Source organism: Myripristis murdjan, chromosome 13 (assembly GCF_902150065.1).
Source record: "Myripristis murdjan chromosome 13, fMyrMur1.1, whole genome shotgun sequence".
Classification (NCBI taxonomy): Eukaryota; Metazoa; Chordata; class Actinopteri; order Holocentriformes; family Holocentridae; genus Myripristis; species Myripristis murdjan.
The window spans coordinates 19464850-19479108 of record NC_043992.1 but is presented as its reverse complement, the minus strand read 5'-3'; the positions used below and the strand labels follow the sequence as shown (position 1 = coordinate 19479108).

The following is a 14259-nucleotide window of genomic DNA, read 5'->3' as shown; positions in this document are numbered from 1 at the left end:
ATGCTCCATAACTGTCTCAGTGTCATTTGGCTCGGTTAGAGAGAGAGACAGAAAATGATTTAACTGTAATAAATGCCTTCACACCTAACAGGAAGGCTAATCTGTGTAAATTTCATAAAGTGATTCAACATGGTTATTTTGCAATTTTTGGAAGAAGGAGAAAATAATTGATTTAGGTATGAAGACAAAAGTAAGTCTGACGTGTGCACAGTATCTGCTGCAAAGTGGTTTAAGTGGTTACGGTATGTAGTTCAAAGACTGGTTTGTCGCTTCAGAGAAATTTACTTACTGCCAAAGAAATAATTTCCCCAGTACTTCTCAAATCCTTATGTCACAGTATAACACTTTAATAATCCCAAGGAATTCTCTCTTGAAATCACTTCCTCTGGTTAAAAAAATATATTGAACTTCACTTGACACTATCACTGCTGTGTGTGTGTGTGTGTGTGCTAGCAAACAGTATGTAACAAATGAACTTACGGTGATAGGAGTGTCATTGTTGGCTGGGCTTGGGATGGTGCTGTTGGGAATGACTTTTTTATGCAGGGGAGGAGGGCTCCCCTCGGGCTTGGCCTCCGCGCTACTCTTTGATGAGTTGTCATTGTTGATCTCATTCTCTTCGTTGGGAATCTCTTCACAGAACCTGGGGGAACCAGAGAACACAGACGAGCAAGAACTTTACTGATCATCACTCTGGAATGAGGGTCTCGCTAAAACTGCAAATTCACTTTACAGTGCGTTTTGGCATATTTTGGTGCCAGGCGGGTGGAGTTTGTCACGTAGCTGAATGAAATGAGAGGAGTTAAATTAGAAGACTGAAAAATTGTCCATGTTAACAGGTCATTTAATCTAGTCTTCATATCTTGTTTTTACTGCAACAAGTGAAAACTCTACCAATGGCATGGGGTAATTTTACTTATTTTCACTTATTTCCATGTTCTGAGCTGTTTTGACAACTTGAGACAAGCGGAAACAAGAAAGATCCCTCCGCTAGCATAAATAAACTGTCACTGGATTCAATAAAATCCTTAAGAGAAACTGATTTATGTTGCAAACACGTGAAATATCTCACATGATCGCCCCACATTTCCTTGCTCTTTGAAATGTAAACCGATTAGCTTTACTATGAGGTTGGAAGAGAGAGGTTATATTCAAGTCAATCCCCCCCTCCCGGCCGAGCCAAACGACAGTGACACAGTTATGAAGAGCCTCTTTTTATCTCTCGTTCATCACTCCCAGGTCGAGCAGCTTCAGACCTCAGTTCTGCTTTTGAAGTTTAGCTGTCAGTTTGAGCTCAGTGCACAGCAGACTGCTGGATATTACAAACAAGTTATACTGTCAAAATATTCAAATCACACAGTATTTCATCAGAGGTGAAGAAAAATCTTTACAATGTTGTGCTGACAGATTATTTTGACTGTGACGGTCAGAAAGTGTTTTACAGAGGCCCCCTTCAGTTCTGATATATAGCATTTCCATTTATTTTCCATTTCACAATAACAAAACCACTCTCCTTGCATATACTTTAATGATTGACTGTGCCTCTTTCCTCCTGTTTGCCCTCAGAATGCAACACCTGTTCTTTCTATGAAATATACTAAGTAGGGCTGGACCTGAATATTTGATTATTTGGGTATTCACTCATTGGGTAGGTATTTGGCATTCAGTTATGGAATTCAAATATTATTTTTTTGTTTTGTTTTTTCTGTAGTAGTCTGCTGACTTTGCTCATCATTTTTATGGTGGTGAAATGCCAGGGGCTGACACAGCAGAAAATCAGTGGAGGAAATCAATAGTAGTTTTCCCATATAAATCCACTGCAACTAAGAAAGAGACGTAGAATTGACTGCACAATATCTGCCTTTCCGTGAGACCGACTGACGAGGTGAATTCAAGTGAAAACTCTGATTCCCTGCCGATTTCACCCATGAAATCCACTTTAGTTATCAAAGGAAGACATGAACAAAGAGCGTTTTTTTTTTAAGCCTTTGTCTTTTTTGGGTGTCGTCTCTAAATGTCTGATGGGCTGCTTCATTCACAGTATCTTAAATATTCTGACGTGTTGACACCCACCCATCTGGTTCTCCAAGAAGGTTAAAACAAGTGCTAGGCAATGCAAAAATGATTTGACCCATGTGTAGCTCTTGCAGGGTGAATTAGCAGGGAGCTGCGAGGGGTGTTACGCGTGTGTGATTGTGTGTCTGAGTGGGTGAGAGCGAGAGAGTGAGAGAGTGTGTATGCCTACAGCATGTGTGTCTGTGTTATGAATGTGTTCAAGCCAGCCATTTGTAATGGTTCCGCTACCAGCTCAACTGTGGTAATTGACGGGACAATGTTTACGCTGGTAACTAGAGTGACGGATACTGTAACCACGGTAACCTGACTCACCCCATGGTGTTGAAGTCATCATCAGGGGGAACATAGTCCTCATCGTCGCTGGTAAGGCCAAGTTCATTGCCGTAACACTGATGGACAAAGTGCCACAGCTCCTTGGGGCACAGGGGCTACAAGAATGATAAATCAATCAAAATGGGCCAAGAGAGAAGCAGAGAACACTTCACTTTAGGTTCTATGAATAAAAATGTGCTTGGAACGTCCCAAAAAGCCAGTGCGGGCCTCGCTATGTAATTCAGAGGTGCAGAAAATCTTTTGTTTTAGATGTATGTGAGCAAAAAGACACACAATCTGATGAGATGACTTCTCATTGTTGGCTTACCTTGTCCAGCAGTGCATTCTGCCACAGTCTGAACATCATCATGTAAGTCCTATCCCTGGCTCCAAACGAGGTGAAAAAATGCTGCGAAGGAAAATTGGCAGTAATGTGACAATCCAGATAAAGTAGTACTGAAATATTGCTGCAGTGGAAATTACAGGGGCATTGTGACCAAACCAGATCCTAGTCTTTGATTACTTTGAACAAAGACAAAGGAAAAATTTCACGTGCTACATGTATGTATTATCACAGAGCTCCGGACACATGGTTAGGATGCAGGGTTTACTGTCTTTCTCGAGGGCATTTTGGCAGCGCTGGCAGGCATTAATGTCTTGCCAGCCTTTCTCCTGTCACCAATTCACAACTGAAACATACACCACTGCTGGCATTTTGGATTGAATCAGCAACATTCCTGTTACCAGTCAGATTCTATACCTGCTCTTTAGACTCTACTGCAGCAACTAAACTGAATTCATGCCCATCATTTTGTCTGATGTATGCCTCTATTGGGTTGTGTGAGGTAACCTCTTTGATCCTGAGTGCCTTACCTTTTCACTGTCTGTGCAGACCTGGATGGCATTGGGAATGAGACGGGCTGTCTTCTCTTTTGTCATGGAGCAGATGTCCTTTAGCCGCACTGTCAGCTACACACACACACACACACACACACACACACAGGTAAACAACAGCATAGCACTAAGTGTATGAAACTACTGACAACATACAGCAACCAGGTATGAGAATGCCAAGAAGTTCAGGGAGTGTGTACCAGCGTTTCCCAGCGGAAAATGTTGCTATAGAAACAGATCCAGTTCTCAGAGAGGTAGAGTCGACCCTGCAGGAGGATGTCCCGCTGCAGAGCACACGAGTAGTCTGGGAACACAAAGGGGACAGTCACAAACTTGAGATTGACACCGTACCAAAATCAATAAAGAACTCTTAGCTCGTGTTCACCATATAGTAATTTTTCTGTTTTCAATGTATTTCTGTATTGACAGTATTCAGTGGTGAATGGGGGAGACATGCAAGAGAGCATAAAGATGAGAGCAGCGATAAGGGATTATATGTGACTCAGGTCAAAAGCCAGACGTGAAAACTTGACATTTTGATTACATGGTGTACACCCCTGTCTGCTGGAAAAAAGGACACATACGGTAAAATGATAACCTGCAGCACTGTGTGATGGCCAAAACGCATGCTGTTTGTCATTATGAGCTAAATTCTGGCAACAAAGGTGTTTTGGCCGCAATCCAAAGAGTTTAGTTAATTTAAGTTTATCTCAGGGTTTGTGAGTGGGAACTATTAGGCTTGGGCCAAAATCTGACAATACTGAATATTGAAACAGTTTTGTAGTTACATACAATATTTTCTACAATATCAATTTAATATTATTTTTTGTTTCCTACTAATTTATTACATTGTTTTCTGTTTGATTAGTACAAGTTTGTTAAATTGTTGGCACTGCAGCTGGGGTCGAGTTACCAATATAACAATTCAAAAAGTGCACAGAGTAACTGATTTTGACTGCACATGTGACAATTTTGATGAATGTGAAATTTATGAGCATGAATCATTTAATTTTGGGAAATTTTGGAAGATGAATTTTTAATAAAAAGGTTTTTTTGAAATGCTGGGGAGGATAACACTGAGTATATTTTAACAGGACAATATTGCAATGTCTTGATATCGCTCAAGGCTAGTCCACACTATCGCTCATAAAATCCATTCAAAAAGTGTGTGATGTTGCTGGACAGCATCTATTTCTTAGTTTTATCATGATATTTTGTTTCTACTCTCAACATAGTGTAAAATAGAAAGAATTAATCATTTTATAATTAGGAGCAAATCAGCTGTAGTACTCAGATGGCCCTTGTGTACTACCAGGGTCACGTAGCGCACTCACTCACCCACAATGAGTCTCTCTGTGTCAGGGAGCTGCTTGAAGAGTTTCCTAAAGTCCTCATTGCGCTGCTTGTATGTTGGGCTCAGCACCTGCAGTGAAAGGTGGAGTAGGATGAAACACGCACACACACTCCCAAAACTCACACTCTCATCTTCACACACTCTTACTCGCTCATTCACAAGTGCCGGCTCACTCACGCAGCCCGTGTTATTTCTTTCCACTAGGATGTGAGATAGCCTTGTTAAAACCACCCACAGTTTCATCACGGTTTTTGGCTTTGCACTAATCATACCTTTGCATTCGTTCCAAGAACTGTGGGGGATTTTGACAAGTGCTGCAAATGGATGTATGTGTGCATGGCATGCAGACGAACATGGTCTGAGTATACTGTAACACAGCATCGTTAATGCTAGTCGATCCCAGCAATACAAAGCGCAATTCCAAAACATCAGCCAACTGCAGGTCATTCAGTAAACATGCTGCCATGGCTATGAGCATTTCTAATGTGAGTCACATTCTCTAATTAGCAATACAGCAACATGTTTCTGACAATGAGGCTTTTGTTCAAGAGGTAGGACAACCAAAATGAAAGCTCAAATTGTACACTTACACATTTCTCAGAGTGATTTGCTCCAGTGTTTTTAACATTATGAAGATTATCTTTATATGGGTGAGTACATTCTCTTTTGCTACTTTGTCAGAAAGTGGCCTGAATCTTATCTTAGGCTTTGGCTCAGCAGGATTGATTATTTTCAGTGAGGCTGTGGTGCCTCAAACCTCCGAGTACGTGCCGAGGTGAGGGCTCTAAGTGTCGGCGCCAGATGCTTTCCTTCAAGAGGAAAGCATTAGGAAATAATGCCTGCCAGATCAATAACAAAAAACAACCATTTGCAAAGAACACAATCTCCTTTTTCATCAGTTCACATTAAAACTCCCTTTGTGTACCTTACTTGCGAAACAAGTCTATGAGTTGGAATAGTGTACAGGAGTCTGTTTCTGCTCAAACATGGCAGAAAATGAGCATGTCTGCTTTGGAGTTAGTTTATTATGATGAGGCAAGATGTGCCAAAAGAATGTAACATTACTGAAAGCCCCGAATCCTATTCAATTCCTTGTAACTGAATAAACCACTAACATCATGCTTCTTTTCTTGAGATTTCTTTCTGAAGAGAACTAAGAGCACCAGCAGTAACACCACAACCAGAAACAAAACAAAAACAGGCCTATACTGACTAAAACATGCAATAAAACTTGTTCATACAGTAGTGATGGCATGATCACTCTCAACAACAGGCCTCCATGAGCCCAGAGAGAATTCAAATAGCTATGACTCATACCAGAACCAGTTGTTTTCTTGAGGGCAGAAGAAGGAAATAACCATAGACCTATGTTTACAAGACTCTACAATGGCTCACAAATTATCACAAGATGAAGCTCTCTACAACCGTGTTCTCTGAACACTTGTGGCTTTAGGTCAATCAACTAAACCACAGTTTTCTAACTACCCCGCCTTGTCTTATTCACAACACTCCTTGTGGTTTTACACTTGCATATGCAGGGAAACTTACAGCAGGGACCTCCTCTGTGTCCCCGTCAGAGTCCTGTAGGTCCGAGGCAGCCCAGCCCCACTCCCAACCCCACTCCCCTCTAGCTGGAGCCTGTAGGAGCCACCCTGCCAATGCCTCATCCAACTCCAGCATGGCCTCCCACTCCGACATAGTGCAGTCCTCATCTGAATCCATATTCATTACGCTGGATCCTTATGGCATGTGGGACGCTTGTTTTCCAAAACTGCCCCAGCGTGTTCCTCCAATTTGGGAGGACTTGTTGTTTAGGCTTGGAAATGAGAGCAGACGAGTAGATAGAGCTGCCGTCCGGTGGTCTGGAGCCTGCAGTATCCGCCCCCTGTTTTGGGTGCTGCTCCCTTTCAGCGTTGAGCAGTGGACCCAGCACACTCCAGCCACATGATCCTTGTCTCGCTCTCTCGTCCTCTGGCTCTCTCTCTTTCTTTGACACACACAGGGAGAGGAGTTACGGCCGTTGCCCTCTAGTAACCCTGGCCAACAAGTCCTTTATTATCATGGTTGTAGCTCTTTCCTTTTTTCCCCTCTACTCCTCCTAGTAAATGTGTAAGCTGAGTGTGTGTGGTGCTGTCCAGGTCTGGATGCCTTGGAATTACCCTGTTTACGACCAGCAGTGAATGAAGCAATAGTTTTCCTTTGTGCACAGGAAGATTTATACAGATGAAGATGAGGCTGAGAAGAATGAAACTGAGACTAAGAAGAAAAGAAAGACCGAGAGCGGTGAGATTGAGCAAGTAAGAAAACAGTGGGAAGGGCCGCCGTTAGAGGTGGAGAGTACGGTCGACTCCGTCTTGCTGTCTGACAAGGTGATTGAGTTACAGAGAACAGATGTGAGCACCACCTCCAGTTACCACCACTCACAAAACAAGACCATTAATCTTGATGGGGTCTGTGCTGGGTCGCATGCCTGCACTAAATTTGCTGGCCCAACATAAATATCTATCCGCCTGCACAGTTCATGTATGAAGAGCCAACTGCGCTCCAATCCAAACTAATTTTAAGGAGCTAGTGAACCAAAAGTGTCGATCCCTGATGATATAAAGGTATTCACCACCCCTTCCCTCTCTGCCTTGGTATTCCTATTTGGGCAATTCCCTCTCCCCAAATAGGTCATTAGTGTTCTCCTGATACTTGATCACTGTCTGTTGCTCTCAGCAGGCAAGAGAGATGCCGAACTCTTGGCTCCTATTTTAGCAGTGATAAACTACTGACGTGCAGGTCCGTCCTCTGTTCTTGACTTAAAAAATATTTTTGACAGTCAGGAAGGGGGGGATAATGATGAAAAACAGCAGCATCAATTAAAAAAAATGCCACAGCTAAACCTTGCATTTCACTGACTCCTACTCGCCCACGACTCTACCCTGGAATGAATCCATCAAGTCCATCTTCCCTGTGCTGTGTTGCTCCCCGGTCCTTTTCTTAAAAAGCTGGCCAACTCGACGAGAAGAAATTCGGAAGCGGGAAAGTAGCTGTGACTTGGAAAATAATCTTCAACAGCAGCTCATCATTCACAAGCAGCTCTAAAAATGGCCATCTCCCAGCTGAGAATGCCTTTAAAATCATGAGGATGAAATTTCAGCGGGATGAGGGCTCGTATCCAGAATGAATTTTCCATACAAAATATTGTGGCATCCACATTCAGAAAAGTCTTTTTTTGTCATTAATCCAGTTCATTTTGTCCGATCAGTGAGTGCAGAGACAGTAGAAACTGGTGCTGTATCAGATTTTCAGGTGACAGTCAGACAGGTAGAGTCTTGTTTTGTGGTGGTGATGAGGATATTCAATGTTTATGGCCATCGCTAACTATTAACCTGCTGGTCAAACAGTGGGAGACGGCAGAGACTGGTACTGTAAACTGGGGTGGGGTCTGAGTCCTTTATGGGTGTGTGGGTTGACATTTTTCTGTGTGTGTGTTATGTGTGCATGAGACATTGACTGTCCATCATGTCAACAATGAACCCATTCTGTCACTGGGGTTGTATATCGATTGATGGAAAGGCAGGTGTGGTATGTGTGTGTTTAATAGATCCAAGAAAAAAACACCTCCCTCTGCTAGGTCAGTGTCCCAGGACAAGAGGGGGAAAAATCCAAGGGAAAAAAAACAGATGTCTATTCAGCCACACCAAACTAACTTATTTATGTTGTTTTATTGTTATAACATTATAGCCCTATTTCAATAAAGACTTTTTAATTTCATTCACAAGTGTCTTGGATTTTTTTTTTTTTTTTTAAATTTCTGAGAACTCATTAATCTATTTATTCTTTTGAAAGTATTAGCAGATACAGATCCACTGAGGCTGAGACTGATAGAAATCATCAAACAAACACATGTAAAACACTATCACAGTGTATACTGCAGCTGAGCATATCTCAGCCTGTGGGTTCAGTTGCCATGGAAACATTGCGCCAAACTCTGCTCGCTGTACTGGGAACATACAGAAGGGCGGGGTCTGCGTCACTGTGTGTCTCTAACAGGCTCAGAACTCACATTAGGACGGTTGGGTTGTAATCACTGTGGGCTCAGTGCCATGGGAGGTCATCATTGCCATGTAGAGGTGCACACACACACACACGCACGCACGCACGCACACACACACACACACACACACACACACACACACACACACACACACACACACACACTTTCCTGCACAGTAACAGCCGAGGGGAGTCCAGGCCTATCTCACTGATTGATTTATTGTAACAGTTTGTTTGACTGGGGATGAGTGCGACTCTACTCTTTTTAACAAAATTATGTACATCAAGTGTACAAGATATTAGGAGCACAGTCCTAATATAGAGGTGCGCCTTGTTTTTCAACAATCCATGTTTCAGTTTCTCAGTTTCAAAGCTTAAATTTGTTTTTCTTACCTTCAAAACCGAAATAGATATAACAGATAAAATTAGCGAGGGACAACATATTTCACCTCGATTCAGTTGCTAAATTTATTGAGTAGAGAGAGCAGGTGGTCCCAGTATGTTGTACACTTGGTGGATACTGTGCCAATAACCCACTTTGTTGTCTGTAAACATGACATTTACAAATGTTAGGTATTAAAATCATACAGCTCAGAGCAGCATCAAATGTAGACTCTCACTTGATGTGCTCCTCTTGTACTAGTGGATCAGTAGAATAAATGAGAGTGAGTAGGCTATCTATGCAGTTTGAGTGCATCAGAGGAAACATTAAGTAGCTGTGTGGACTTGGTGGACCGAGCCTATTTTGAACATAAGAGGAGAGCATGCCTACATGTTCAACAACCCCACAGAGGCTCCTGTCCCATGATTGTCATACCTGAACCCTGAAACCAAGAAGGCCCAATGTCCATGTATATTAAAGACATGGGAGACAATTTGAGTTGGGGTGGAGGGAAGCATGCCAAACCTAAAAAGCCCCATGCTCCATTCTCCTGGCATTCAAAGGCATTAAAGGCTCGTCCAGAGGCCCTTGTGATGGTCTATTGGTTTGTTTAGTACAGTGAGCAGCCCAGCAGACTTGTTACCACCTGTTGCATACCAACATTGCCAAAATAAGAAGTTCAAGTGGTGACAAGTGGAACCCTTGGGACATGTGTCAGGGATTTCTAAAATACACATTCAGAACTGTCGTTAAATATGTTGGTCCAGGAAATCAGGCCCTCTACCTGTAGCTGCTGCATATTGCTTTTAGACAGATAGATATTAATTCTATGTGCAATTCAAAAGGCTAAAATGTGATTTTTCTGTTCTCAATTGCGGCTTTGCAATTAGGTGGAAACAAGACTGACTGGTTGTCAGTGAAATGAAAAGCAGACAGGTGGGAGGGACATATCATCCAACCGGTCTGAGAAAAAGGAGAGAGAGAGAGGGAGAGTTGCACAATAATACAAGTCATGCTTACTCTCAGGATGTGTTGTCTTTCATGCTGGGGAGAGAGGGGAAAAGTATATAGACACAGGGAATAAAAAAGAAAGAAATAAAACAACATAAAATGGGGGAAAATGAGTCCAACAGAGACACTTGTGGATAAACTAGGGCTTGAAGTTGTTGAGAGGCATCGAGCCCCTCCTGCACAAAAACCCAGTGGGCTTTATAAACATAAAGGCATGTGTTCAGTCTGACAGAGGTTTATGGACATTTTTGGCTGAAATCATTTCTGTATCAGAGTTGGGTTTATGCAGTGACTGGCCATTTCTGAAGAGTTACAATGGCATCAAAAATAGGTGAAGCACACCACCTGGTGGTAAAAATATGAAGAGACTAATATTCCTCCTTTCATATAAGCAAAGATCTGTGGTCAAATATTATACTATTATAATTAACTCTCATGTGCTGAGCTCTATGTCTCCTACTCCCTGGATACCTAAACACTGAAGGCCCATCTGTCGCTGATTCAAGCCCTGGCTAATCCCAATTTAGAGGACCAGTAACACGCACTGGTGACTTGGTGCTCATGTGGTTGCAGTAAACAGGGTCCAGGACAAGAACCTTTCACCTCCAATGCAACTCTCCAAAAACAACTCCTGGACAGTCTTCAAAGAGACACCCACAAAACATACTGTATGCTATTGTACATACGCAAACACACACTTGCCTAGGCAGGCTGCAGACACACACACACACACACACACACATAGAGAGATATATAGAAAAACATGATATGACTTACGTTGTACCAGCTTTGGCTCTTCTGTGAGGATAAATGAGAGAGAGAGGGAGAGGGAGAGAGAGAGAGAGAGAGAGAGAGAGAGAGAGAGAGAGGGAGAGAGAGAGAGAGAGAAAATATATAAGACTCAATGAAACCAGTGCGTAACAGGCTTGAGGGCTCATCACAGAGTCAACACACACACACACACACACACACACACGCACACAGCAGAAGAGGGTGTGACATGTGATCTGATCAAACAGTTTTATTTATAGTAGGTATGAAGGTCATACAACACGCTTGCCTGCCAGCAGTCACAGGAGGCTCTCCAACACTATTTAAAAACCTGTTACAATGGCCCATTTCTCCAAGAGATTTGATTCTAAAACTCACAACCACTGAAGTAAATAGCCTCTCTTCAGTGAAGTCTGTTTCATATGTGAAATGACACTGCAATTCACAGAGTAGTGATGAAACCTTTTTTTTTAATCAGTAGTTTCTTCAATGATGGAATATATGGCAAAGAGTTCCTTCCAACCCTGCTATAAAAACAGTACAGTTCCAAGCCAGGGGTGTTAGCATTTACGAGTCGTGGCTTTCCTCAGCTGAAAAGTGATTACACTTCAAATGTTTTTTGGTTAAAAGCCTGAAGTGGTTAGATGTATGAGTTAAGGCAGTTTTATGTTGCATTCCGTGAGTAAAAGTTAACAAAATGGCTAATGCCCAAGAGTTTTAAGTACAAAATCATGACTATATGCTAAATAGTCTCCCTTAAAGTCTCTAAACTCAGGAATTTGTGCTCTCTTCAGTTGAATGACATTCAAATAATATTTACCAGTGTATAGGCTACATTTTTTTCCCCAAAGTTTTGTAATTTGTACGTTTTTTTTTTTTTTTTTTTCCCAATAGGCAAGCGTAGCATTAGCATTGGCAGTTAATGTGTTAGTTTTAGCTTTTGGTGTTCATGATTTTGGAGGAATGGGACCTCTACTGTAGTTTGTTTTGCTAGCCTATTATTAGCTTTTTACTAAATTACATTTATGCTGTAAAAAATAATAATAAGATACATGGATGAATCTATTCCTGGCACATTGAAAAAGCCAGTGAAGACCATAGCCAATGAAGCAGAGCTAACTTCAGGGTTAACTTACACAAGTAATTTTGCTGGACTGTAACCAAAACCACATTGGGTTCACAGGCAAGTGTTTATGGTTTGATTATTTTACATGTACTGTTAATTATCTATATCAATCTTAACAAGTCATTCAATAAATACAATTTTACTTCAGTGACTTTTACCTCACCTTACCTAGTGTCTTCAGTGAGGCACATCATGCTAGTGGATTTAAGAAAATTGTTCATGGCTGATTATCGTTGGAAACAGGTGATAATATTAGGTAACAAGTGAAAAGTACCTAAGATAGAGTTTTTCTCCTTTGTGCTATCATTCAGAATACCAATGCTCCATGCGTTAATGCAGTTTTCAGCAGTGACTCAGTGTCTCAGCTGCAGACACAATGAAGTGGCTCTGCTGTGGATTTTAGACCAGCAGAGGGTGCCAGTGGCGCAGTGTCATCATCATGAACATGACAATACAACACATCCCAGCTGCAGACACACACTTTCTGCTCTCAAAGTCTTAAAGCAGACAGTGCATTATATAATACAGGAACTGCCAAAGGGACAACATGCAGGAGATCACCCAGGAGGTGAAAACACAGTGGAGGGGTGGGGGGGAATGACTGGTTTCCAGTGTCTGATTAGTAACATACCAAATAAAATCACTCCTTTTTGAATCTGAGAAACATTCACTGCACTCAAAAAATGAAGTATACAAGGGAATATGAACAAGTAATCCTTGCATGTTTTCCTATTTTACATTTGGAGCTTTCACAGAAAGACCACAGTTGGCAGTTTTTCTTAAATAACATACTACTAATATTATTTGGTAATTTCACAATAAGCAATAAAAGTTAATCATGATTGATTGAGCATCTAAACATTCACTTATTTTGAGTTGGCATACATCCCTACATTGGCCATGCCACTTGTCATACAAGTTAGATTTATTTATTATTCATTTATTAATTAGTTATTTAGTAATATTGTTTTTAATTGCAAAAGGGACAAGGGAAATTTACACAGCAACATGAAGCTGATGAAGCACATGAAGCTGATTATCTGCATATGGAGATTAGAAGTTTTCAACTTTCAACCCTAGTTGGGCTTTTTTAAGACATTTGCTCTCTTCATTATTAATTTTTGCCTTCAAATTTAAATTTCAAACCTATTCCATTCCTGTTTTTGTCTGTCGTTGACTGAATCGTCTACCTGTCTGAAAAGTTTTGGCATCTGTGAGCCGCAGTAGCAGCAAGATGCCCGGCTGTGACGATTGCTGGGCTAATGTGGGCTAATCTGATTTGAAGGTGCCACAGAGATGAGACAGGAATTACCTCAAGGCTACTGTCTCCATAAGGTGAGTGGGAGTGTGCTATTGTGTTTGACTTTGTGCAGTCAGACGCTTGTGAGCTCGTGAGCTTTATGTGACAGCACTGTTTGTGTTGTGTAGAGAGAGAGAGAGAGAGAGAGAGAGAGAGAAAGAGAGAGGGAGACCCTGTGGTAAGCATTATGTAGTTTTACCCTGTACTTTTCCCAGGATTCAGAGGTCTGTGTTTCTACTTTCTGTCTTAAGTCTTTTTGTATGTCACTACCCTAACATATCCAGCTTCAAAAAGCAGCCAGCGTGCTATCTGACAATAAGCATTAAATAGTGAATCTTGACTGGAAATCTGGCCAACAGGTAGTGAGGCTGACATCATCCTCAGGTCTGCATGCAAGTGCAAGCTCTTTCATATACTTTAATGGCTGTCTTAGTAAGCAAGATTAATTAGTACAACTACTGGACATGACTTGTGAGTTGTGAGAGTGATGGTTTCAAACCCTGTTGACATGTACAGTAAGGTAATGCCAATCTCTCAGAATCAAAGATTCTGCTTTTAAAACTTTTTGAATCATTTGTCCAGAGGGGATTTGATTAATGAACAATTGAACAGGCTTTTAAAAGTGCTTAACCTCCATTTTTCAAAGGAAGGATTCACACAAATTATATCACTACCCTCATCAATTCAGGGCAAGGAGAGCACTGGAAAGGAGACAAGGGTTTGAAACTACTGGAGGGGACCTAGTGCATCTACAGAGGAGGAGAAAGAGGAGGGCTGGGGATTTAATGGGGCCAGGGACTGTCAATGGGTCAAATGAAAACAAAAAGGAATGCTTACTTTAATCAGGTTTAGTCTGTCATACTGAAAGAAAAATTAAAGAGAAAATGAATTGTTAACCAAAACAGTGAGCAACATGAAAAGAGAGAAAAAAAACAGAAAACAAGAAAGAAAATTATGGGGACTAATGAGTTTTTGGTTCATTAACGACATTC

General features: G+C 41.5%; 1 protein-coding gene across 5 annotated transcripts in view; it reads right to left on the bottom strand.

The window, feature by feature from the left end:
* LOC115369905 (protein Aster-B) overlaps nt 1–14259 on the bottom strand; it is a 56175-nt gene that overhangs the window by 8496 nt on the left and 33420 nt on the right. For 2 of the 5 annotated variants that reach the window (XM_030066631.1, XM_030066627.1), the window contains exons 4-12: nt 14105–14128; nt 10848–10868; nt 10080–10103; nt 4621–4705; nt 3483–3586; nt 3262–3357; nt 2717–2797; nt 2389–2504; nt 481–643 (exon numbers count right to left, since the gene is read on the bottom strand). In XM_030066631.1, coding sequence (XP_029922491.1) covers nt 481–643; nt 2389–2504; nt 2717–2797; nt 3262–3357; nt 3483–3586; nt 4621–4705; nt 10080–10103; nt 10848–10868; nt 14105–14128 — 714 coding nt within the window. The remainder of the gene's footprint in view (nt 1–480; nt 644–2388; nt 2505–2716; nt 2798–3261; nt 3358–3482; nt 3587–4620; nt 4706–10079; nt 10104–10847; nt 10869–14104; nt 14129–14259) is intronic. The other 3 variants (XM_030066628.1, XM_030066629.1, XM_030066630.1) reach the window with 3 other exon arrangements.